The sequence below is a fragment of the Ambystoma mexicanum genome, chromosome 4p (assembly GCF_040938575.1).
Source record: "Ambystoma mexicanum isolate Mex_15411 chromosome 4p, UKY_AmexF1_1, whole genome shotgun sequence".
Lineage (NCBI taxonomy): Eukaryota > Metazoa > Chordata > Amphibia > Caudata > Ambystomatidae > Ambystoma > Ambystoma mexicanum.
The window spans coordinates 384108811-384136024 of NC_090927.1; the positions used below are offsets into that span (position 1 = coordinate 384108811).

A 27214-nucleotide genomic window follows, 5' to 3' on the forward strand; every position below is an offset into this window, starting at 1 on the left:
AACATGTGACTCGTCCCTTGGATGTACTGTCTTGCACGAGAAGGAAACATGCTTACATTATAGACATGACCCGTGAAGGATGCAATTCGATGACAATTTACACAGATGAAAATAAATAGATCTATTGATAGCATAACAATTGAAACTCAAGTCAATAGCAATGAGACCAATGAACATAGCATTATTGAGTAGTCTACTCGCAAATAGAAATGTAAAAATGACCGAAAAATGACTGATACATGGCCTTACCTTGACCAACAAACAGATTCAGCAAGCCCAGTAGTTTGTGGCAGGAGAACAGGTAGATGGCCACAGCTAATAAGTTTGCTCGAAGCGCTCACATAAGTTCACAGATACACGACGACGAGCAGATTAGCATCGATCTCAGTGGTTCTCAGGTAGCACGTTCAGGAGTTGACTTGCAAAGCACAAAGATGTTCTCTTGAGACATATCAAGTGGTTTATAAAGTATTAGAAACAAGGGTGTGTTTGTGAATGAATGACGTGTATATGTTGTGGCATTATGTGGTTTGCCGGGGGGGCGGCCAGTGTGAGGGGGGGGGGGAATCCTGGCCGGAGACACAGGGTCTGAGGAGGCCATGTGAGCAATGGCCCCTGGGCGTGGGATACCTTTTGAAGTGTACATGCTGTTTGGCACCTTGGCCGTTTGCGCCCCTGACAGCCCCCCATGGCAGCGCACATCCACTGGCGCGAACCGCCTTTGACAGAGGGGGGTGGTATGGATGGGCTGGGGGTGTGCAGATAAGGCACAGGAAGACTGCTGAATGGAGACACACTTATGTGGATTGCAGGGGCGCGGCCTGCTTCAGGGGAGGCCTGCCTGGAGACACGGGGTCTGAGGAGGCCATGTGAGCAATGGCCCCTGGGCCTGGGATACCTTTTGAAGTGTACATGCTGTTTGGCAACTTGGCCGTTTGCGCCCCTGACAGCCCCCCATGGCAGCGCACATCCCCGGGTGAGAACTGCCTTTGATAGAGGGGGTGGATGTGCCAGTGGGCGTGCAGGCAAGGCACAGTAAGACTCTTGAATGGAGACACACTTGATTCATTTAAAAAATCGAAACAACTGTTGTTAAAATATATGTGGTGTTTTATTTTGTTTCTTATTTTGATGGTACAAACATACAAAACTTTACACATTGTACAGGTCAGGTTGCAGCACAGCGAGGGAAAATCCCCTGTACTGACCGCTGTCACTGGGGAAAGTTTGTCTTATGGCAGCAACGGCACAGGCGGGTATTACTCTTCGAACACGGTGTCCAAGCCTCCTGTGAAGCCACCATTTAAAGGAACGATAGGCCACCAGCCTGTACCACCTGTGAAAAAGAATGATACAAACTGTTTTTAAATGAGCAAGATAAGTTTATTAAACCTTTGTTCTCAATGACAATTCTTGTAACTAATGCCATTTTGCTCGGACAAATGCTATCTAGACACTGCACACTATTGAACGACTCATGTGTTACAATGAAATGTAGATGTAATTTTGAATATAGGAGACGACCATGAAATAGTAGCGACATCACAACCAGAGTATACTTATTCGTTACTCGGATTACAAGGACGAACAGTTGCGCGAAGTTCGTGCATAAGCACCATCATTATTCTCAACACGGACCGTGTAAGGGAGGCTGCCCTGAAGTCTGGCAGCTCGGTGATGCATTGCGGCCATGGCTCGCCTTCCGAAATGTAGGCCACGCATCCAGAGTTTTCACAGCAGCAGCAGTTCTCGTCCTCGGTTGGCATTAGCTTGTACCGATTGCATGTTCACCAGGTGGAAACACTGTTCATGCGACTAGGTCCAGTGTCTTCATCCGTTGATTCGTCCTGCCAACTGCCGTTCAAAGCCCCATCGTTTTTGCATGTTTCCCTTTCCAGTAGTTCCTCCTCGGTATACTCAGGCTCGTACATGTAGGGCATTATTGTAGCCATTGTGTGGTAAACAAACTAAAATAATTTATAGCGATGTTACAGGTGTTCACACCGGCTACAAGCGGCGAAAGTAGCTGACCAGAGCACAGAAACGAGTCACAGAATACTCAAAGTAACACAGAGAGAGGAATGGAATCGAAAATCTGCTGCTGTGTGTTGTCAAACGGTCTGTTTATACTTATTGAGTAAAGAGGTGTCCTGCCATTTCCATGGTGACACGTCATTAGCTGAAGCGCAGTGAATGTTGACACGAGACGTGCTTTGGCGTTCTGAAATGGGCGGTACGCGTCTGCTGATGACAGGCTCAGGGGCGGGGCATATGATTTAGTGCCGCAAAAGCAGGTCACCGAGGGCGATGGGGCAAGTGATAGGATTATCACAAAATGGCTGCGCCCTGCTGCCTGTTTTTGTGTGCGTTTAATAGACAAAAACTCGGGTAAGGTCCATACGACATTTTTTAATATCGAGCAATTTAGGATTAAAAACACATGGCCGACCCGTAGGGCCAATTAACATTTCTAACCGAACCATTCTTTTAAGTTTTCAGGCGTTATTTTTTATATTTGACAAATTTAGAGGCCTTAGAAACCTCAGAACTTGGTAAAGAAGAGGTTAAGGCAATCTCCAGAGCTGTGAGGAAAGACACAGAATCCATCAGATGAACTGTAGTTTAAGTAATGAGCAGAGTGAAGTCATGCCCAACCCAGGGTGTAGTTGAGGACTAAATCCAGGGTGAAAAGAATGATTTAAGAAGCACCATCTAGAGGAAAATGTCTGCAGAGGCTATCGTATAAAATAGGGTACTGGGGGGGTGAATACTATAAAGGGAATGGGAAAAAATCAAAAGCATGGATAAGATTAATTACACTTTGTTTGCAGGTCGGTGAAGTCGTGAAATCCAATGCAGTGAACCAGAGGCGGCAACAGGACCTGGTTTGTTATTTTATCCACTGCCTCGTTCCACTCAGGGTTGTCAGGCCTGCAATTTTTGAGTTGAGGATCGCAGAGTAGGAGAACCAGGGAGGGTCTGTGGGGCCATCGTCATCTCCTGCAAGAAGTTTTGAACTGGTACCTTACAGATGGGACCCCTCTCAGGCTGAGCTGGAAGGCTTTCCAGGGTGGAAGCCAGAGCTATTCCTATCGGAGAGGGGAAAGTTGGCAGGGCCCAGTTGCTATCCCCTCCCTTAGTGCCCTGGGCAGTGCCACAGTTAATCGGATCCTCTTTTCCCTCACATGATGCTGAGTATGTCCTCCTGGCCCAATCCGGGGCAATTAGGTGTATGTTTCTCCCAAATTTTCTCAACCTCGTGATCACGTGAGGAATGACGGGGACTGGAGGAAATACATACAGGAGTGGTAACTCCCAGTACACTGCATGTGTCCCCTAGAGCTCCTTTCAGAATAAATTCCCTGGAGCTGAATGGCTTGCACTTCGGTTGACACTGTACGTGAACAGATCTACCTGAGGGTTTTCCCAAAGGGTGAAGATCTCTTGAAGGACTTCCTGAGCTAGTTCCCATTCTTGGGAGACTATGCTCTGCCTGCTCAGAGCGTCCGCTGCTCCGATCTCCACTCTGGCTAGGTGAACTTCCGATGGGGAGATTCCTTCTTAAATAGCACAGAACCAGAGCTGCATTGTCTCTCTGCACAGCGGTAGTGACACCACAACTCCTCTCTTGTTGGGGTAGTACATGGCCACTGTGGTGTCCGTCATTATCATGACATTCTTTTCCCGTACAGAAGACAGAAAGGCCTTCAATGCTAGTCTGTTTGCCCTCACCTCAAAAAGGTTGATGTGTAGTTTGTACTCGCCACCCTGTGGCTGAGGCATCTGTAACTATTAACTTCAGGGCTGCCAAAAAGGATCCCCCCCATCAGAATGTTGTCCTCGAAGGCCCACCACAGAATATCCTGTGCGACCGTGCTCCAACCCTGAATTAGATCTGACATCTTGCCTGAAAACTGAGCCCACTGAAGGGATCTCATTCTTGGGCGAGTCACTGGCACCAGGAAAATGCAGGATGCCATGAGACCGAGCAACCTCAGGTAATTGAAGGCTGGAAACGCTGTAAATTCTGTATTTTGGTGACCATCTGCATGCCCTCAACTCAGATGGCAAGGCTTTCCCCGAGGACGCATCCAGGACCGCTCGGATGAACTGGATCTTTTGGGAAGGAGTCATGTGGGACTTAATGAAATTGAGGGAGAAACCCAGTTGGTGGAGAGAGTGGCAGGTTATGTTTAGATGTTCTTATACCTGTTCTGGAGAATGGGCCCTGATCAGCCAATCGTCCCAGGTAGAAGTAGACGTAAATTCCCCCCCCCCCACCTGAGACTTGCTGCCACCACCGTCATCATCTTGGTGAAAATCCTTGGCCAGCGGTCAGCCTGAATGGCACAACTCCTAACTTTCATAATTGTATGTAATTTTCCCTCCATGTGTCAACCCTCAAACTTTTTGCTGCTGTTGTAACACCATTGACTGACTTTGCCAGAGAAGCACAGCCCTCGGCTGCACTCCTCTGGGCTTTCGCTCACTTTTTATGGGGAAACTGACATGCCCTTAAGACAGTCCGTACTGGGAGACTTTGTTTCCCTTAGTCCTTTCCTCATGTTGCAGCTTTTGTGCAACATGTACCAAGCGTGCAATGTAACTTACCTTACAGCACACTTGGGTCTCTAGTCATTCCCAAGGCCCTAGAAACTCTTGCTGGACCTTTTATGAACTGTGCAGATGCGTCATGGACAGGACTGGTGGCAGCTATCGTTTTCTTAAATTTTTAACCCATGTTAACTGCGTTTACCGCGTTTGGCACAAATAGGTGGCCTGGCTCCAAAATGGCCATGCCACGAGGTTCTTTGTCCTGTCCTTTGGCCATCTTGCCCCTTCACCTTCCCCAGGTCGAGTCGACCCGGGTCAGTCCTTATTTGGTCATGCACTTTCCTGCAAAACCCAATGCTTTCGCTGGCTTCTGCATGCCTTGTGTGTGTGCCTCCAGGATGTAGGCTGGGATGTCTGTTCCCAATACACATCCTGGGTGTCAGAGAGTCTGGAGTGTCCTGAATGCTTGGGACCACAGTGGTCCGTGATTGGTCCACGTATGGAGTGAGTGTTTGTGAGCAGATCTCCCATTGGCTCCTCTCTGTTTTGGCGCGAAGGGAACTTTGGATAAGAGGAGGCTGAAACCACCACTAACATGTCGATCTCCTGAGTTCACACCAACAAGGGATAAGGAGCCAAGTATCCTGCAACAAGAAGCTGTCAAGGAACTGCTGGTGACCTGTTGGAAGGTTTGGCACCCTGAGCCCGCTGTCGTCCCGTGGGACCCCTCTGCATCTGATCGTCCTAGAAGGTCTGCAAAGGTGCCTCGACCCATTGGAATAGTGGGATCAACTATTCTCGGCACCTTCACCAAACCCTGCAAGTAAGCCTCTTCGGAAGTGTCCCTGGGCCAACCAGTGGGCTGACCAGCTTACACGGGACGTTTGCTCTGTTACCACCGCTGTTTCGAGGAGGCCCTCAAAACTTGGTATACTGCTAGCTCTGTGTCAACGGCACCTTCACACCGAATTTCGCACACTTGGCTTTCCCAGGTCTGAAGTGAGACGAGTGCGCCCGGACCGGAGTAAACGCGGTTACCGTGTTGCCCTGCTGAGGCAACGACCTGTGCAAGTTCGCTGCATTCATGACCCCCTTGCCCCTGAAGCCCGCTGCAGTGGAATTTGGTCTATTCCTCCACTCTGAGCGGAGAAATCGCCACTGTCCTGTTTGGGAATCCTCGCTGCATCTCGGGAACTACACAGTGTCGAGATGTCCTGATTGTCGCATTCGAACCTGCCAGCGAAGTGGACTGTACTGGCGAAGTTTGGGTTAGCCTACATCGGGGACCGGTGAGTAGTCCTTACCCCAACCGGTGGCCCCTAGCGCAGGAGCCCATTTTTACGCACAAGTGGTCCCTGAGGGACCCTTTCCTTTCCACAGCTATTGCGAAATAGCGACTCCATCCCGCACTATCAAACTGCCTCTGCCCTCAAGTGGAGGTCCTGCTTGAATAGTGGGAACTTGTTCTTCATCGCCTTATCCACCTTCCTGAGCTGCTAGAGACCCTTGAAGTGACCCTATTTTGTCCATTGGCACAAGCGCGTGCAGGTACTATTGAGCATAAGGCTCCTCTCTTCGTAGGGCTTGGACTGCCTCTTAGTTAGGTGTATTCTGAATGTGGAACTGGGTCTAAAGATTACATGCACTGCCTGTATTCCTCCCCATCTAGGTGGTCTACATATTTTGTGCTTTAACCCCTTAGACCCGATTGGTCTTGTATATATAATGTGTTGATTATGATGTATTGGTTTACTTTAGTGTTACTGTGATTCTTTGCTATGGTCTATGTTACAAAGGCCTTGTAATAAATGTGGCTATATTTTTAATATAACCCCTGTCTGGAGTAATTTGTAAGTGTCCTTGCTTTGTGTGATCATTGAGGTCTTTCAGTCACCCTCAACCCTCCTGAGACTTAGTCTTAGCCGCCAGCCATAGCTACCCTGCTTGGTCTGGCTTGTCCAGAGGTTACCCTGTTCCAAGAAACTAGGTTGGCCTTCTGAACCTCTGCCCCTCCAGGTCAGAGTTAAGAAATCCTTCTTAACACACTGGTACTTTCTGAGCTTGCAATGGATTGGCACATGAAAGTAAGCATCTTGAAGGTCCAATAACACCATCCAATCCTGAAGCTGGAGGGCCTGAAGGATCTGGGAAAGGGTAACCATTTTGAGCTTGTCCTTCCAGAGGAACTTGTTCAAGTATCTTAAGTCCAAAATGGAGTTTCAATCGTACTTCCTTTTTGGGGATCAAAAAGTACAGGGAGGACCATCCCCTGTTCCTCTTCGTTACAGGTACTGGTTCTAGAGCACCTTTCTCCAGCAGGCTGGACATTTCCTGCAAGAGGAACAGGTCTGGAATTTTGCGTGAGTTACTCCCTGGTGGATGATCCGGAGGCCTTCTTAAAAAGGGGAGGCGATATCCCTGGGAAACTGTAAGGCCCAAGCATCGGACGTAATGCCCCACCATTCTTCCACATGCTGAGCCTGCCCCACACTGAAATCTTGTGAAATCTTGTGGATTTAGGGGCTCATTGGTTTTGGGGTAGCTGAACCAGCGGCTGAAGGTAAAGATACAGTTGCTTGTGTGGACTTGGCACATCTTCTGCGTCCACCACGAGTGAATTTCTTCTGAACTTTGACTGGCCTGTCCCCTCGCTCTTCCAAATTGGGAGTAATCGCAAAAGGACCTACCACCTCCAAGTCGGTGCTTTGGGGTGCGAAGCCTTGGTTGTCTGATGGCGGCATTGAGTGACTTGGCTGCCGCTTATGAGGTTGCAATTTCTCTAGGCTTTCTCCAGCCTTGCTGTTACAAAGTTGAGTGCAATCAAAGGGCATGTTGAGAAGTCTATACTGCACGTCAGGCGCAAACCCAGATTTTCTCAACCACGCAAATAACTGTGCTCGCTGCCATGGCTCTGCTAATCCAAACCTGACTGGAGAGACTCACACAAAGCGGCTTTACCATCTTTCATGATGTTTAGAAATCCTTCTCTCGTCTCCTTCAGGGATTATGCTAACCTGCCATAGAGATGCAATCTCACAAAGTATGGGTACATTTTGCAAGGGCACAAGGGACATTGACCGATTTCAAAGCCATGCTACCAGCTGAAAATACTTTTTTTTTCCTCAAACGTCAACACGCTTGTCCTCTCTGCAGGGTTTGGAATTGAGATTCGATGAGCAGGAGCTAAAACCAGCTCTTGTGTGTCGGGCATTACCCTGTAAGAGGGAGCTACCGCAGGAGAACCAGGAGCTACAAGATATGCCCCTTTAACGTTTTGTCAATTTTGTATGAACCATTGTTTTTAAGTGTGTATTAGATGTGTTCTAATTCTTTATTAACTTTCTCAAATACTCAGTTAATGTCACATTTACATGTTTGGAAGGCACCACTTTTCCCTAGGAGAAAAATGTAGCTCTTGGTAGCTGTTGGTTTCAAACTAACCAGGCTCTACTATGCTAGAATCAGGAGCTTAATAGCTCCCAGCTCCTCTCTACGGCACCCACTACTGCAAAAAAAAATTCCAAAGCAGCTGATGCTGGAAGGAGAGATCTTAAGATGAGGAATACGTGGGAGGACACAATCCATTTGAATGTTAATTTTCTTATGTGTTCAAGGGAAGTAAAATGTTTAGTTAAAGGCTGGTCCTAGGAGGTCAGATAGACCCATGAAGGAATTTAGACCAAAGGACCAGTGTCCTTAGGCCTGGGAGAACACAGTTTGGTTGTCCACATCAATGTGTTTCAGAAATCTCAGGAGAACTCCCTTTCAACACAGCAAGCGTCTAGGTGAGTACATAAGAGCGGGCCAGTACCTTTTCATGAAGAAAGAATACTGTCACCGGCGGGTTCCCAGGTGAGGCAACAGCAGCTGCTGTTAGGATTCTTGGCCCGTAGGCTGAAGAAGGAACTTTTGGTGGGAGCAGACGTTCTGCTTCTTTGGAGGGGGTGATCACCAGATTATCGTCAATACTGGCTTGTTGGGACTCAACACAGGCATTGGTTCAGCAAGGGCTATCACACATCAAACTTCTGTTTCTCAGTCCCCAACTTGGAAGGGGAGACCTCTTAGAGGGGGAAAGAGTTACTGGAAGTCCAGCAGGATGCCCATGAAGTTCCAGCCGAAACCGTGCTTCACGAGATGATGCAAAGCAAATTGCTTCAGGTCCCAGGGTATTTGGAAATTGCAACCCAGTCCGGTCACAGCCCTTCGAGGGAAGGCTCAAAATGCAGTTTGTCTCGAGACTGTGGGTGAAGTAGTCTGGATCTTCCCTGTCGATTCGAAGAGGAGGCTGTTGGTGTAGCGGCCACTCAGCATTCCTTTGCGGTTGCTGGCGGTATATGCAGACGTCGCCCTTCCTCTGATTCTTTGTTCCACGAGCTGACTCTCTTCTGCTGCTCCAGGACCCTCTCCTTTATACCGGAAAAAATGTCGAACACCAATCACCAATCAAGCCATACATGCAAATCTGGGGGCTGGCTTGTCCAAACGGCCAGCCAGTCACCCATTTCGAACTGGTTGCAGGCAGCCACACTGCAGGACAAACACCGGGAGAGCTTTGTTCACCTCCCCCACTTCCTGGCTGTCAGCCTTGTTGGGCTTTTGCAAGTTAGCCTGCCAAAGACAAAAGCACTATCAAGACCTCCCCAACCCAGCATGGTAGAAGAAGGCACAAGAAAGGGCAAGTCATCAAGAGTTGGCGAAAAAAGACACACCATTTTAGTACAATGGTGGCCGATGTGCTCCTTACTGCAGCTGCGACAGCAGCCTGTGTAGGTCTCACTAAAAATTGGTAGAAAATGTCCACTGCCACCAGCAACTCAGATGAACTTGTCACTGTAACTAGAAAGTTACAGGAGAAGTGGAAAAAGGATACATTGTGTCCCAACAAATCTGCACAGAAAGTGCTGCGTACGGCAATACTACATTGCAGATGCCTAAAAAGGTGGATGAAAACCCTACTCCAAAAAGATGCAACCAAAAGGGTTGAAAAAGGTTCCTAGAGATAAAGTAAAAGGGCAACAGTCCAACAGATAAGATTATCACAAGATGACAGTTGGGGACCTGTGAGTTTCATAGATTGTAATGACACAAAATGTGAGGTAAAATACGCCGAAAGCAAAAATTATAATAGATTGATAAATGGTCCAAAATCGGTTTATATGTGATTGGTCGATTATAACACCTGTGTGTACCCCTCTTTTCTTAAATCCACCTTCTGAAATTGTCAAACCAAGCAATATGTATGCTGATTTCTTTAGAATATTTCCTAGTGTTTGTCTTTTTGTTACAGGGGCTTGCATTCGACTCAAGGACCCACAACTTGCTCTGGCTGTTGAATGTTGTTTAAAGAGTCTACTTCAGTCATTTTGCTGTGATAACCATCAGGATGAAAGAATGCTTCAATTTTTGATGTCAAAATTCTATAAGTCTGGACAAAGACCACAAATTATTGTCAATGAGTTTCGGAGGGACGTCTACAACACACAAAACAGGTGGGCTTTCAGTTTTGAGAGAATCCAAATACAATTGGAATGATCTCCTGCATTGACTTGACAATGATTTTGTATATTCCTTTGTCTAGCAGGAACAGCATGTTAAAATAGGTTTCATTTAATATAGACCTACTTGGATTTATTTTCACACATGGTCTCACACGTAGACCTGGATGTAGATGTAAAAACATGTTTTTAAGCCTTTTCTTTTGTGCCTACATTTTGTGCATTTTAGACCTTTCATTTGACAATCCCATTTTATGCATTGCAGTGCTATCATGGCTTTTGTGTCTTCATTGGCCCTTATTCATTCCCTGCATTCCACTCCTTTCATACCCTTCTTGACATCCTACAAATGTTCTGCTTTTTATGCCCTCTCTGCCTCCTATGCCTTTTGTGCTCTCCCTAACCTCTGTGGTGTTCTATGCTTTACACACCATACTCCTACGTTTTGTCCACTTTCCTCCATCCTGTATGGGCGTCCCTCGCTAGGGACGGGAACAGAACCTATTTCACAAGAAAAACAACACTTCTCTTTAAATGTATACCTGCACGGGTGCACGGCCCTGGGATCATGCGCTCCGTTAACCCCGCCACACCATAGTCCTCTTTTCCGCGTCAACGGGAGCAGACTGATTTCACCAGCACTCCTGGGTGAGTCTTCAAGCCTCGTAATTCCATATGCTTTCCCTAATCTTGTTTCGCCTAATATTCAGGTTCTTGGAACACCATGCACCGGTGCCCTAGTCTTTCCCCGGCGCATGTCGGCCGCGGGTGGCTTCAGCAGGTGCCCGTCGTGCCACAGTTTTGACACTCACTCTCTGCCTCTGGTATCTTGGGGAAGACCATGGATGGGAATGCTGCTCAGCATGCAACGCTCTCCCACCCTGGTCCCTCAAACTGGCTTTCAAATGTGGAGAGAGTTATTCTCCAGGACTCTGCCGGAGAGCATTAAGGAATACGTACGCAGGAAGACCAAGAAGGTACACCTACTCTTTTCAAAAGCACCCCACAGGGGCGACTCCATTGACGGGAGGAGTCAGTCAGACTCTCGCACCGGCAGAAAGAACACTGAGGCTCTTGTACCTATCGGCTTAATAGCCAAGGCGTCTAAGAACCCGTCTGGTTCCGCCGCTGGGGAGCCTACTGGCACTGGTACCGGGATACATCTGACGGGCTCAGCTATATTAACGGCACACGCCTGAAGGGGCACCTACATGCAGCGCAGACAGCACTACCAGCCCCATGGCCGAGGGCCAACAGGCTACCAGGCCCACCCCTGAGGTGCAGGGTGGAGCAGAGCCGATGCATTCAGGGATGCAGGCAGAGCCCAGGCCTGTGTCAGCCATGGTCCCATGTGCAGAAAGCACAGACAAGATGACGGTGCGTGCAGACAAGAGGGCCGCCAGGCCCCCAAATGGGGGAAACTATCCTGCTATCCCGACCGCGACTGAAGCCTGTTAACCGGGTGAACCGTAAAGGCGAAAACCTATGGCCACGGCGAATTGGGTTCTTAGGACTCCGGTCATTTGGGCACCTTCATATCTGACCTTCACGGGGCAAGCACTGTACAGTGAGGACATGGACTCACAAGGTGGGTGCAGGCAACAGACCTTTACGCTGCTGCAGCACCGCTCCAAGCCGAGCTGCGAGGATCAAGCATTTGACTCTTATGCGGTCTCCGCAGATGGGGAACATTCTTAAAGGCATAATTCGGGAAATTCTGCCGCCCACACTGCCTCCTCAGCCGCTGCCTGCACAGCCTGCATCGCCAACCCCACCACGGCCCATGCCTCTGGTAGCTCCAGTCGAAGCGCCTACACTTCCAGTTCCTGGGCCAGCTCCAGCAGCAGATCTACCGCCTATGGACCCAGGGGCCCTTTGTAACGCATGTGACCAGCAAGACACCGAGAAGGAGGAGCAGGACATGCCTTCTTCAGCGAGGGCATTTCATGATAGAATCTCTGGCCTAGCTGAATACCTGGGCATCCCTCAGCCCCAGAAGGAGCTGCTGGAGTCTGGAGTACTGGCGCAAGTACTCGCCATCAATGTGGAATCCAGATCTGGCATCCTTTTGCAGGAGGACGTGGAGGCTCTGGTGAAGGAGGGCTGGCTCAAGCCCCACTCCACTCAGCCAGTAAATTAAAGGCTAGATGGGAAATTCTGGCAAGTGGAGGGTGACACTCTGCTCCTGTCAGTTCATCCCCAGCCAAGGTCATCTGTCATTGCAGTGATGAACGCCAAGTCTCAGACCTCTTCGACAAGCACCTCAACTTCAGAACTACTGGGCAAGGAAGAAAAAAATGCTCGAGGCCTATGGGGAAGAAGGTGTACTCAAATGCAGGGCTCCACCTCAGACAGGCCAACACTGATGCCATACTGGTGACTGCTAATTGACTTTGTACTGTTGTAATAGTGTTCTGAGCTGGTTTTAAAAAAAAAAAGGAAGCTAGTTGTATAAAGCTACATTTGATTATTGCTCTTAAAGAGTAAATTAATGTAACTATTTTTAGGATTGTTTTATTCTTTACATTATTTAATATTGCATGTGGTCTTTGTTCCTGTGCTCCCACTTATTTTGTACCACAGTTTGAAACCAGACTTCAAATCCCGGCTCTATGAGTTAGTTGCCTGCGGCCGCGCCATTTACATGTGCTACAGGCTTAAGACTCCTGTTTGGGGCCTGTTGTTTTGTTTGGGGCCTGTTGTTTGGGCCGGTTGGCGTGGGGCACAGACTATATTCTTTGTAGCCATCACTTCTGCAGCAATGAATGAATGAGTAAATTGCAGACTCTCTCGTTTAGACCACCGTTCAGCCTTCACTAAGGTAAGGTAGTACCGAAGGACCGCCCCATTTGCTTCCCAAAGTTATTTGGGAATTCTCAAAGAATTTACCTCATCCTTCCAAGGAGGAAGAAAGGTTACCTAGATTGGACACAAAAAGGGCTGAGAGTTTTTACATTGCAAGAACCTGCCGTTTTAGACAAGAGTATCAGATTTTCATTTACTATGCTGGTCCAAGTCTAGAAAAGGCTGTTAGGCAGAATCCTGTGCAGTTCCCTTGGGCACCACTGCAAGAAGATTAAGACTACAGGAGTCAGCAGTAAACCCAATTGGTAGCAGTCTGTACCACCCAGATTTACCTGGTAGCTGTGGCTGAGCAGTCAGACCTCTCTCAAGAAGAGTAGGGCAGTATACAGAGGATACACAATAGGGCTAAAAACACAGGAGAGCAAGCAAACACTGACCAGAGCTTGGTATCAAAAGTATATAATTATTTAACACACACTTAAGGAAATACACTAGCACTATAAATCAAAGCAAGTTCAAACACAATCAGAAAAGTATACACACCTCCCTTAAGAATTATTAGACAAGTCTAAGTCAAAACACCACTATTTGTAAAAACAGATGCGAGCGCGTAACTTAGATGCCACTCCAATAATTAAGTTAAAGGGAGAGAAAAAGGCAGGTCATGAAAATAAAACAGTTCCCAACACTTTTCTAAGACCAAAACAAGTTAGTGAAGACAGAGTTTACTGTAGAGCCAAAGTTCATAGGCCAGGCCCATTTTAAATGGAGCAAGGTGAAATGTGCCCAAGATCACACAGTTTAGAAATGCATTCAAGTCTTAGTAAAAATGTTCAAAAGAGGATGGGTTGATTCAGAAGGTAAAGTTAGAAGGTCTGGAGGCCAGCCCAGTTGGAAAGCCAAGGATTTTATTGTCACCTTTAACAAACCGTAGAAAGGGAGGCCAGGTGGAACACAGTACCTTTAAAGTTGAGGAAGCTCCAGTGGTGGCAGTTGTTCCTTGCAGCGGGTACAGTTCGTGGTTTCGACCAGGGGAAGAGAAGATCTCATCGAGGAGGAAACTTGGAGTCATTGCACTGCCCAGGGAAGTGACCAGCTGCGGATTTCGATCGGTTAAAAGGTGTGTTCCTTTTATTTGCGGTCACAGTGGTGAAGCTTGGCTATCTGTCGGCCGGGGTGCTTGTCACGGGCGACTCGACCAAGGGATGTCCTGGAAGGCGAATGGCGAACTGGTTGATCCCACCAGCTCAGAGGAAGAAGACTCTTTCAGCAGAAGATCTTCTCTTGTCGTCGGGAAAGTGGTGAGGTCGTTGCAGCAGGGCTCCACCGGTGGTATCGTCGTTGCAGATGGCTCAGCTTCTCCCCTCTTTGGATTTCTTAGGTCCTGTGGCGACTTCTGAAGTTCCAGTCCCGAAAGCCCTGCTTTTATGCAGAAAAACCCCCATTCAACAGCTTAGCTGTCACTCATTCATGCTAAGTATGAGCCGGGCAGCTCACCACTGGGCCAATCAGAACAGAGTGAGACTTGAGTTGCTAAGGCAACACAGTCCAGGGTGCCAGTTCCCCCACCCACACATCCTGTGGAGCCCAGACAGAGTTGCACCAGTTGGAGGGCCTGCCAAAAAGTGGAACAAAGGGCCCGACCTTGGTTGGAGTTACAAAGACGGACACAAACGCCATTTTAGAAAAAAGTTCTGGCGAAAAGACCCAACCAGTGATTTTATATTAAATAAATAAACCAGCGGTATCTTTAACATTGCACCAAAAAAGTGGTGCGTTTAAAATCAATGGGAAAATCCCATAGGAAATATTCTGGTGGAATATTTTGCGTGGTAACCACTGCCACCAGCCAGAAACTCGACAAGGGGGGGACTGGACAGTGCCCTCTTGGAAACAGACCCGGGACAATCTAACCCCTTCCAGTACTTCCACAATATGATGGTTTGTACTGGTTCTGTTCACAATTTTGGACTAGTAAAGTCAATGGTGACTTTACATGCCTGGGAGACAGTAGTGCCCTGGGAGACAGTAGTCAGTCCCAGGGTATGGAGTCTATATTTGGGGGTCACTATGACACCCCTGTGTTACTGCACTGAGGGTGCTGTGTAACGCATACATTAAAACAGATGATACCCTATGGAGTAAAAGACCCCATAGCCCATAAGCACACAATAAGTCAAAGACATACTTCAAATCATGCCTAAGAGTGGGGAAAAAAAGAGTCTCACTCTTAGCAGGAGAAAAAACAAACCCCAAGAATCCAGCAAACCTGCTGGGGGACTCACTAGGTTTGGGAAATTAGCCTTAGAAGAGAATTCTCCCTAACAAAGGCATTGACCAAACAAGCATTATCCAGAGAGATTCTCTGATTAAGGATTTCAATCAGGCGACGCACACCTTAGTCTCGGCCTAGTATGCAGCGCGCAATTGAAATGCTTATGTTTTTATGTTAGATTCAATATTGAGATGGTACACCACTCATATCACACCCCCTTTTCAAATACCCTGGATCACAATGGACCATGAACCAGGCTGGTTGATAAAATATAATATTTATTTATTTGAAAATGAAAAGAAATCATACAATTTTTAATATGGGGCAGCAATCACCAATGGGGTGATCAGAACAATAGGAATATAAGCAATGCACTCAGTTTAACCTTCTATTGACACCTCTACAAAACACCAGGGAATAGCAGAACTTTTGATTAAGGTAAGGTAGCACTTTAGTTAGAATTTCCCCCTGCAAGGTTCCCTCAACCCACAAATAATCCATTCTAAGTGGATAAACAGAAGCAGAAAGTAATCGGGAATGACAAATGAAAAACCGAATTGAAATTGGACCTTCCCTCCCCAAACAAGAGAAAAAACGCATTTTAAACCCTGCCAATGCTAAAAATGACACTCGGAAATGGATAAATAAATGAATGAATGAATGAATGTGTGTAAAAACCTTGAAACAAATATTATTCCTCACTACAGCAATCATGTAGAAATACAATCACAAGCAATGTATAACCAAGAGCATACAGTTCAAAAATGAGTAGCAGGTTTTAAAACATGTTTGCAGCAAGTGACACGTTGGGAATTTGGCAAACTTTGCAGATCCCGCCTGAAATTACCAAAATGCTTTTTAACAAAAAGGGGTGAAATAGTGTAAATCGCAATGCTTGTGTTGGGGTGTACCTATAGATCATAGGTACAATATGGAAGTGAAATTAGGTCTCTAGCTGGAAAATTGAGTGAGTAATGCAAGATCTAGAAAGGTACGTTTGCGTAAAATGGAGCGGTGAAAAGGGAAAGGAAATCAGTTTTGACAATAACAGAGCATTCAGGCTAGGATACCAAAGAGGAACACAGTAAGCTCCAGGGTTGATTAGAAAATTCAACCCTAGTTCCCGCCTTGGCAGAACCAGTCCGATCACTCGAAATAGGATTAATAATTTAGGATTTTACAAGACAAATTACTAAAAGAACTGGGGCTAGCACTAGAAATCAATGGCAGGGTTTCAAGAATAATTCTGACAATATTACAAGTTATCAGGATAAGGATAGAATGACTTAGAGAAGGGAACTAAGGACAAGGCAAGTTATAGTACGGTTTTCTATGTTTCCTATTGATACTCACAGTCCACTTTTTAGTTTTGAGTTTTGGACAGTCAGTGCTCTGGTCACCACACAGATTTGGTCCAACAAAGGAAAGCCGGACAAAATCAGCGGGACAGGATCAGCTGGGCAGGGACTGGATACTGGACTGGCAATTCTGGTCACTGGATAATATAGGTCATCAGGGTAGTAGGATGGTAGCAGCATGCAGTGAGTGGCAGCAAGCCAATCTAGATCAGGATGCCAAAAGTACCACAGTTTCTCCTTGTTAATGGGAGATTAATGGTTTTTAATATTGTAGGGTAGGCCTTGCTGGATCCAGATCAGTAATGCTTGGGTTTTGCAATGGGCCCTGGATTAGGGTCAGCAATATTTTGGCCTTGTAGTTGGGATCTGGAGTCTGGATAGATGACAGGTACAGGAACGCACCACAGGAAATCAGGAAGAGCGCGTCTCTAGTCTTGTCAGGGACCCCTATTTATAATGCCTAGTGACATCATCCAAGTATATGACTGGGGCAGGCTTAACTAAACACACCCCTAACAAAGGGATTGGACAAGGGTGCTAGTCTCCGCCTCGCTCTCAGTTGGTTGGATTTCTAAGGGAATGATGTTCGGTTTATGAGATGAGTTTTACAATGTCCAGAAACTCCCACATTTACTTTACCTAAAATCCGAATTTGCCAAAAACATACATTTCTTCAATTGCAATCTCTTGGCAAATTATACAAACAGGTTACATATTATGTGCAGCACAGATAAGTCCAATCCTCAAGTCTGTGTGATCTTGTTTCGCCTTTCTGATACATTTTGGTAATTGTAAACATGAAAGATTTGGCGTAAAATTCCACAATTTTATATACAGATGCGAATTGTCCCCAGGGATATATGAACACAATTTTGTGCTTGCAACATTAATACTTTCCTTGGAATCTGTCATATTTTGGAACTTCTGTTCCCCATGCGGCAATGAGTTTTATCAAGTTTTAAAAGATAGCCCATAAAATTAGATTTGAAACTGCAAACTTTTTACATTTTTACTAATTCTTGCTGCAGAGATAAAAAGTATTTAAAGTTTATTTCTGAAATCGTCTTTGTAACCAAAAGGCAATCCATTGTTACTAGATGCCCTTTTTTTTCTATCTCCAAGTGCAAGCAACTGTCATTTCCTTGAAGGTTTTATTGCCCCTTACACTTGACGGGTCAGTGTCCCAGGACTTCCTTTGTCCCAGCCTGGAGCACAGACGAATGTCTGACGAGCGTGTGAACTTGCTTTGTCCTGGCCTATGCAAAGTTTTTCAAGCTGCTAATTTTCACTTGCGTATCCTGGATTTATGGTGTGTCTCCCTTCCTTGGTGTAGTTTCATAGCTGGCAACTGGAATTACTGGTTTTTTTTAGAGCTTGCAAATCCAGCCCATGTGTTTTAAATTCTTTAATTTCTTATTTTGGGTCCTGAATTAAAACAAACCTGTGAAAGAAGATAGCCTTTTTATGCATTATCCCAACTAACATAACCCCTTTACGTTACTAAGTAAGCAGGCTTTCATTAACAATTTATTTTTAAACATGCCAATTTATTCTTCAGTCAGCAAAGCCCATTTTCCCACAAGTGTTAAAACTGCTAGCATTTCTTTCTTTAAATTCGGTTTGGTAGCTGCCTCAGATTGCCCACACTTTCTTTGCAGCTGTAGTCATTTCCTTGAAGCAGGAGTCTTATCTAAAGTATAGATACATTTGCGTCTGACCTGGCTCAGACAGTCTCTTTTAACTGCTGTGCCTGGATACATTTGGAAGGAAAATAAATGAGTGTTCTCCAGCATGGGGTCTGGCATGGATTCACATGCTCATGAATATTCCACGTCGTCAGGCTGGGAATCCTCGGTAAAGAAAAAACCAGTATCAGTTTCGTTTCTGATCTGTCTTTCGTAGCAATAACCAATCACTGGTCTCTGCGTCATACTGACCACAGCCAATGACTGCCCTCTACCTAAGCACCGCCTCTGGCAGCCATCTTCAGATTTTTACCGCACGTTCATGTGTTGGGATCCTCGTGCTATTGCTCTCGAGCGTTAGTGCTATTTTTCACGTTTTTTCTCAAAAACTTCGTTTTTTCGGTCAAAAGAGCCTCAAGCTCCACCGACTCTCCATCCGATCAACGGGGACCCGTGTCGGATTCGTCTGCGCCCCTCAAGGGTGAAGATTTCGTCGAGCTACGCTTTTGGATGATTCCAGAAGTTTCTCAGGCCCGGACATGGCCCAGGAGAAGGGAAGCTCGATGCCCGGAAAGCTGTTCAGGATCTGCCCTGGATGCCAGCTGCAGAACGTCTTTAAGGAGGACGAACACTCCTTTTGTCTCTACTGCTTACATGAGGACAAGACGCACGTGGAGAAGGATTGTGCGTTTTGCGGCAACATGTCGGAGCGGACCATGAAGGACCGCCATCAACGTCTCGCCAACTGGCTGGAAGGGAAGAGCCCGTCAGGCGAGAAGAAGAGGAAGAAATCCGAGCGGTCTTGTGAGACCTTTGAGGACGCCCCGGCGACGGGGGTCCAACACAAGGCCAAGCACTGCGAGTCCGCTGGCACCGGGAGCGCCGAACGGTCGGGCTCTACGGGCGCCAGGCAGGGCGCACCCTCCCCGGCACCTTCAGCCACGAGCCAACGCTCTGGGTCGGGTAAGAGGAAGGGCGAGCACCCGGCGAAGCTCCTGGAGAGGCCCCGGTCGAGCTCGAAGGCCCCATCGGAGGGGGAGCGAGGCAGTGTCCCCCCCTCAAGGATAAGGCGGTGAGCGCACCTAAGGTGGTGAAGGCCTTAATCCATCCGGCCAAGCCCTCTATCGATACTGTCGCGGCGGCCCTGGCTCAGCCTGTGGAGGCTACACCAGTGGTGGCGACCTCGGGGCTCAGAGTCTCCCTGCCACCTCGGAGGGTGTCCTCTTTTGTGCCCATCGATAGGATCCCCGTGAAACCCCCGGCGGGGAAGAAAAAGGGGGGGCAGGGCGTCGTCGTAGATTCGGCCTCAACCTCCGAGGACGAGTTGATCGAGGTCTTAAGCCACGGCCTTGGCGTGGAAGAAGACCGGCCCGTCGGGATGGATCTGATCGCCCGTCTGATTCCCCTCTGCCAGCGCCGCAAGACAACTCGGCGGCCATTTTGTTGGCTATACAGTCCTTATGTTCAGAGATAAGGACAAGACGACCGTTGCCGACGGAGGAACCTCTCCCGTCGGGGGATCCTGAACCGGGACCTTCTGGCGCTCCCCCGCACAAGAGAAGAAGGATTCACCCTCCACCTCCTTTTCAGCCGTCGCGCCCCGTCCAGCCCTCCTCCCCGTCCACCCGAGGGGATGATACGGGGACTGACACGGCAGCGACGGGTATGGACGACGAGGTGTACGACGAGGATCTACCGTCGTCCCCTCCCACCAGGGATTCTCCTCCCGACGAGATTGGATCGTTCCATTCCATGATCGCCAGGGCATCCAAGCTTTTACAACTCTGCCCTGAGGAGAAGAAAAAGGAAGGATTCCTTTATCAACGGCGCGAGGCCAAGAGGAAGACGGTCCTCGCGGTGCCTCTACTGGACGACATTTGGCATGAGGGCCTCGCCCTCCTCAAGAACCCTTCCACGACGCCAGCTAGAAGAGACCGGTACGAGAAGAAGTACCGGGTCCCGGACGCGGCCCCCCTGTGCCTCCGGGCGCAGCCTACCCCGGACTCCGTCGTCTCCGCGGCGGCCAGGAAGAAAGCGGGGGGGGTGCGGCCTCCACATCGACTTCCCCACCGGACGGCGAGGGAAAGAAATTGGACGCTATGGGACGCAGGGTCGTCTCGTCGGCAGCGACAACGATTAAAGCGGCCAACGCCTTGGCTATCGTGGCCCGCTACAACAGGGAGCTATGGTACAAACTGGCTCCCCTGCTGGACTTCCTACCGGACGACAAGAGGGCGGATGCCCTGGAGATCCTACAGGAAGGCGAGGTGGCGTCGGACCACGCCATCACTATTGCGACGGACATCGCCGACACTGGGTTTCGCCAGTTGGGCAACGGCGTGTGCCTTAGGCGGCGTGGATGGCTCAAGGCTACGGACTTCCATCAAGACGTACAGACCAGAGTCCTGGACATGCCGTTCGATGGGAACAACCTGTTTGGGAAAACAGTGGACGATTCCCTCCAGGCCATTAAAGCGGACACTGAGACGGCCCGGGCCCTTGGGGTTCTGCAGCAACGACGGACGCCCTTTTGGAGCAGCGGAGGCAAGGGTGCCTCCAAAGGTTCCGGCGGCGGTTTCTCCACCTACCGTCAAGCGGCCTGCTCGTCATCTCAGGAGGCCTACAGAGGACGAGGCAAGTCCGGCGGACCCCGCCGTCGTCGCCAAGGAGGTCAAGGCGGCAAAGCCTTGTCGTAACAGGATTGAACCGACCGTGGGCTCGGGCCCCCACCGAAGCACCCCGGTGGGAGGCCGGCTGGCGAGCTTCGTCAGCGTGTGGGAGTCCATCTCCACCGACCGTTGGGTGCTGGACGCCTTAGCCCGGGGACACGCGCTCGAGTTTCAAAGAAGGTGCCCGCGCGTCCCCCCCGTGGCCAGGAAAGAGCTTCACGTCCCTCAGCTTCTCCTGGAGGTAAAGGCGATGCTCAGGAAGGGCGTCATCGAACTCGTCCCAAAGAGGCTTCGGGGCTCCGGAGTTTACTCAAGATACTTCCTCGTGAAGAAGAAGACGGGAGGATGGCGCCCCATCCTAGACCTGCGACGTCTGAACAAATTCATCAAGGCGCAGAAGTTCCGGATGGTCACCCTCCAGCACGTCCTGGGTCAGCTGGAGGAAGGAGACTTCCTGTCGTCGTTGGATTTGGAGGATGCCTACTTCCATATTCCCATCCTAAAGGGGCACCGAAAATTCCTCAGGTTTGTGGTCCAAGGGCGTCACTACCAGTTCAAAGCCCTCCCCTTCGGACTACGGTCGGCACCCAGGGTATTTACCAAGTGCCTTGCACCGGTGGCGGCGCAGCTGCGCCGCGAGGGGATCCACGTCTACCCCTACCTGGACGACTGGCTCATCCGAGCCAAGACGAGGGAGCTCGCCGTGGAGCACACGGCGAGGACCGTCCAACTTCTCACGGACCTGGGATTCTCCGTGAACTACGCCAAGTCCCACCTGGTACCCGCGCAAAACGCACTGTTTCTGGGAGCGAAGCTCGACACAGTGTCCCTTCTGGCCTCCCCGTCGGAGGAAAGGACCAGGTCCATCCTGGGCAAGGTACAGCGGATGTTGGTTTCCAACGCGGCCAAGGTGAGGTCCATCAAGTCCCTCCTCGGAATGATGTCTTCTTGCATCTACCTCATTCCCATGTGCAGGCTCCGGATGCGCCCGTTGCAGGAGTTCCTGGACGCGCGCTGGATACAAACGACGGGCGGCTTCGAGGAAAGGATCACTCTCGACGAGAGTTTCCGCCGAGCGGTCCGGTGGTGGGGCACCCGCGCGTATCTGACGGCGGGCATGGACTTCCAGACCCCAGACCACCAGGAGACAGTGACCACGGATGCCTCCCTGGAAGGGTGGGGAGCGCACACTGAAAATCTGCACGCGAGAGGCCTTTGGCTCCCGACGGAGAAGTCCCTCCATATCAACGTCCTGGAGCTCCGTGCAGTGTTCTGGGCCCTCCGGTCCTTCCTTCCGTCCCTCAAGGGCAAGGTGGTGAGGATCTTCACCGACAACACCACCACCATGTTTTACATCAGGAAACCGGGCGGAACCAGGTCACCAGCACTGTCCAAGTAGACGCAGGACCTGTGGCATTGGGCCGTCGCCCAAAGGATGTTTCTGGTGCCGTTTCATCTGGCAGGGATAAAAAACACCATGCCGACTCACTCAGCAGGGAGCTGCGCTCGTGCCACAAGTGGGAACTACGGCAGGATCTAGTGGATCGCCTCTTCCGACGGTGGGGCAGACCCCAGATCGACCTGTTCGCGACGGCGACGAACTCCAAGTGCCGGAGGTTCGCCAGCAGGTTTCCCCAGGCGAGCAGCATCGGCGATGCTTTCTCGTTCCCCTGGGAGGGCCTGTTCCTCTACGCGTTCCCTCCTTTGCCACTGCTAATCCGGCTCGTCAACCAGCTCAAGAGGTCACGGTGCAGGATGATCCTCGTCGCACCTGCATGGCCGAGGCAGATATGGTTCCCGGACCTTCTGGACTTATCAGCGTCCCCGCCAATCAAGCTGCCGGTGGACGCAGATCTACTCTCCAGGGAAGGAGGCGCCATCCTCCACCACGACCCGAAATCGCGGAACTTGCAGGCCTGGCTCCTGCAGCGCTAGAGTTTGGAGGATACGACATACCGGCCGACTGCAGAGAGGTTCTTGCAAAGGCCAGGGCGTCCTCGACTCTTAAATGCTACGGACACAAATGGAAGAGGTTCTCTGTCTGGTGCCACGCACAGAAGATTAACCCTCTACGGATTACGGCTCCCCAGGTACTGCCGTACCTGCTGACGCTGGCCAAAGCTGGACTGGCACACGCGTCCATCAAGATTCATCTTGCTGCGATCTCCCGATACACCAGAACCACGGGCCGGACGTCCTTGTGGTCTCATCGTCTGGTGAAAGAGTTCATGAAGGGACTGTTCAGATCGTTCCCGCCGGTGAAGGCTCCGGCCCCGGCGTGGGAGCTCAACGTGGTGCTGACCAAGCTCATGGGACCTCCGTTCGAGCCTCTGCACTCGGCCCCGTCGAAGTTTCTGTCGTGGAAAACAGCGTTTCTTGTGGCCATCACCTCCGCACGACGGGTGGGAGAGATCCAGGCCCTTTCCTGCAAGGCCCTGTACTTGACTTTTCACGACACGAGGGTAGTGCTCAGGACGCACCCTTCCTTCATGCCCAAGGTACCGTCGGACTTCCATCTCAACGAACCCTTGGTGTTGCCTGTGTTCTTCCCGTCGCCTTCGTCGCCGGCTGAGAGGACTTTGCACTCGCTGGATGTGGCTAGCGCTGAAGTTCTACGTGGACCGCACGAAGTGTTTTTGGAAGACGTCACAACTCTTTGTGAATTTTGGACCTGTCAATCAGGGGAAGGCTCTCTCGAAGGCTTCCATTTCCAGATGGCTCTCCGGCTGTATCATGTACTGTCATCGGTTGGCAAACCGACCGCTGCCTGGCCGTCCGAGAGCCCATTCCACCAGAGCGATCGCAGCCACCACGGCGTTCCTTTCTGGTGTGCCCCTGCTGGACATATGCAGAGCTGCTACGTGGAGGTCGACGCACACCTTCACGAAATTCTACTGCGTCGATCGGGATTCCAGGGAGGAGTCCAGGGTCGGCCAAGCAGTGCTGCGCAACCTGTTCGCCTGAGGTGAGCCTGGTGACGAGGTAAGGTGCTTAATGTTGGGTTTGATGTAATGCTTAATGTTGAGCCTTTGCCACCTCCCGTGGTTGTGCATGTGTGTACTGCTATGTATTCTTTATTCATGAGCTGGTGAATCCATGCCAGACCCCATGCTGGAGAAGGAACAAGTTACTTACCTGTAACTGTTGTTCTCCAGCATGGGTCTGGCATGGATTCACATGCGAACCCTCCCGCCTACCCCTCTGCGGCTCTTCACTTGGTCATACTGCCACTTCACGTGCTTCCAAATCTGAAGATGGCTGCCAGAGGCGGTGCTTAGGTAGAGGGCAGTCATTGGCTGTGGTCAGTATGACGCAGAGACCAGTGATTGGTTATTGCTACGAAAGACAGATCAGAAACGAAACTGATACTGGTTTTTTCTTTACCGAGGATTCCCAGCCTGACGGGGAATATTCATGAGCATGTGAATCCATGCCAGACCCATGCTGGAGAACAACAGTTACAGGTAAGTAACTTGTTCCTTCCTGTTACAAGTGAAAATGAAGTTGCTTCTTGATTTCCCTCAGAGTTGGTTTGACTGGGCATGTCACTCAGGAATTATGCCTGGTTTTGGTGAAGCACAGTGAAATATCCTGGGCATAACGGGGCCTTTTTATTCACAGTGGTTTCAGAATGAACAGATGGAATTAGCGTAAAAACAGCATTTTGAAAGGGTGAAAATGTTTCATTTTGAAGGGGATTTGTGGCTTTTGCAGCAATGGCAGGCTTTCCTTTTCACTTGATTCCATATATGTTTCAGAATACACTGGCATATTTTTTCAGTGTGTCCCATTGTTCCACTTTGCTTGAAGTGCGCTAGGCAGGATGGTGCATCAGTTTTTTTGTTGTTGCTGCCAAAACACAGTTTTTAGGTCCAGGTGCGTACAGGAGCCAGCGCCGCCAGGTTGCTGTTTCTTGCGCAAATGCAGCTTGGTGATGTGGTGAATGCCGTTGAGTGGGTCAATATATTCCACATTATAAATCTCAAACCTATTGCAGGGAAGGAAGTTCCTGAAAAATGTAACTTCATCCTACCAGGGGAATGGCGACTATATCGGCTCTACTAAGAGGGATTACATTGCAGGAAATTTTTCTTGCTGCAACATAGCTATTCCTACATATGCTTTTAAAGCACTATTGCCTGGATATTTGTTCAATTTTTTTTTCTCCAAATGCAGCGTTCCTTCTAGATTTGTGGACCCCCCCCCGAACTTTTGCTTTTGATAGTGTCCTGACCTGACTTGCCGGTGGAGCCCAGCCTTCAGCTGCCCTTCACTGGGCGTTTGCTCATTGTTACGGGGAAACCGACACGTCCTTCAGGCTGTCGGTACTGAGCAACCTTGTTTCGCTTACTCTTTTGACTTTGATTCGCCACTTTTGGTAACATTTTGTCTTTGCGCAAAGCACATTACTGTATCTCGCAATGGGGTCCATGTGTTTTCTGGCCCTAGTCACCCACTAATGATTTTAAGGTGATTGTACAGTGTGCCAATGACAGACTGGATGCAGAAGAAGTTTTTTCTTGTATTTGTACAACCTTTTTTCGAGCCATGCCGCGCTTACCGCTTTTGGCTCATGACTGTAGCTAGTGTCTGTCCTGGCCGTGGCACAAGGTCTTTTGTCTGTTCCTTTGGCCATTTTGTCCTTTGGCCTTCCCCCTCGTCTTTGTGACCCTAGACTTCCTTATTTTGGCATGCAGTTTCCATGAAAAGCCGCTTCTTTTGCGTGCTCCTGCATTTCACGTGTGGGGGTACCCAGGAAGTGGGTTGGGACAATCTGGTCCCAATCCGCACCACTGGTGCCAGAATGTCTGGTCTGTACAAGAACATGAAGACCCCTCTGGTCCCTGATTGGACCCCTGCTGGTGTGCATGAGTGTGGCAGATCGTCTCATTGGCTGAACGGGTGCGAGCACTCGCCAGACTTTTAGATATGAGGAGGGGTCCTGAATGCAGACGGTCAGATCAGCAACAGGTCCAAATAGACCTGGTGACAGAGCCAAGTATCCAGAAGAGCCGAGCCAATCCAAGGACTATTCCAACCCACACTGAAGAAGGTTGGAACCATGAGCCACTGTTGTCCCGGTAGAGCCCTGCTTTGCGCATGATCTCGGAAAGACCTGCAAAGGTGCTTCGAACCTTTGGAGTGGTGGGACCAATCGCTCTCGATGCCTCCTAGTTGCCCTGCAAAAGAGCCTGTTCAGAAGTGTCCCTGGGCCAGCCAGTGGACTGTCCGGCTCAAACCTTGGCCAACATGCAGGAGTGTTGCTGTGTTGAGTTTTGACTCGAAACCTGGGGGAATTGTAACTTCCACTGCACATCATTTTTACACTGAATGTCTTTGGGCTGTGAGAGAGAAGAGGGTGTCAGATCGCGAGAGTTGGGTACCCCTGCGTCACTGCGACATTGTCGGTAGCTGAAGGCAGTTTTCCCACGTTCCTTCCTGAGACAAGCTGCATAAGTGTTTCTTTGTTCTTCAACCGAATCAAGAGATCCAGCTCCTGTTGCAAAGCAGACCCACATCTGTGCACTTTAAAGCCGAACCATGGGCGGGAAATTGAACCTTTGATGACCCCTTCTAGACCTGCCAAGTTTGGACCAAAATTGAGCGAAGGCCGGTGAGTACTGAAACCAATTTCCTGTGGCCCCTTGTTCATCCATAACATTTTACGTACAGAGGATTCCTTGTGGTCCTCTATTTGGTTTGGTTAGCCTCTTCTTCCTAAAGTTGTCCTAAAGTTGGGAATAGCTTTGTTCATCGCAGCATATCCTCCCCTGATTGTTGGAACTCCTGTTTTCACCCTTCAAAATTCTGTCCCTAACTTTGCCAGCTTCCTAAAAAGGTACTTTGTGACTTTTACGCACGACAGAACACTTTTACACACGCAATCTAATATTGAGCACAAGGCTCCACTCCTCAGGAGTGGAGCTGGACTTATAAAGTTAGGGTTTTCTCTTCTGATGTTAGTCTATGCTCTGAGCGTAATTTGCCCTTTGCTTTGCAGGTATTAGCAGATTTATTAACTTGATCGCATTGACTCCAGTAACTATATAGTTTACATAGTGTGTTGCTTGTGTGGTATTTTGCTATTGCCTTTCATTATTCATTTCCGTTTATTCTTGGGCCTAATAAATAGATTGTTTTTGTATACTTCTAATGGTAATTCTTGGGTTTTCGCTGTGTGTGCTCATTAAAGACCTCCAGTCACCCTCACTGCTCTTGAGATTTAGCCTTGACTGCTCTCCAAGCTACCATGAATTGGTCTGGCTATCTTCCCAGAAGTATCCCCTGTTTCACTAACAAGGGTGGCCTCCTAAACATCTGTCCATCGGGCCAGAGTTCAGAAATCCATTATAACAGTATTCTGTCATGT

At 49.2% G+C, this 27214-nt stretch overlaps 1 protein-coding gene across 2 annotated transcripts in view; it reads left to right on the forward strand.

Annotated features, from left to right (window-relative positions):
• SMC6 (structural maintenance of chromosomes 6) overlaps positions 1-27214 on the forward strand; it is a 2412589-nt gene that overhangs the window by 1216512 nt on the left and 1168863 nt on the right. For both annotated transcript variants that reach the window (XM_069605927.1, XM_069605928.1), the window contains one exon: positions 9845-10046. In XM_069605927.1, the coding sequence (XP_069462028.1) occupies positions 9845-10046 (202 nt within the window). The remainder of the gene's footprint in view (positions 1-9844; positions 10047-27214) is intronic.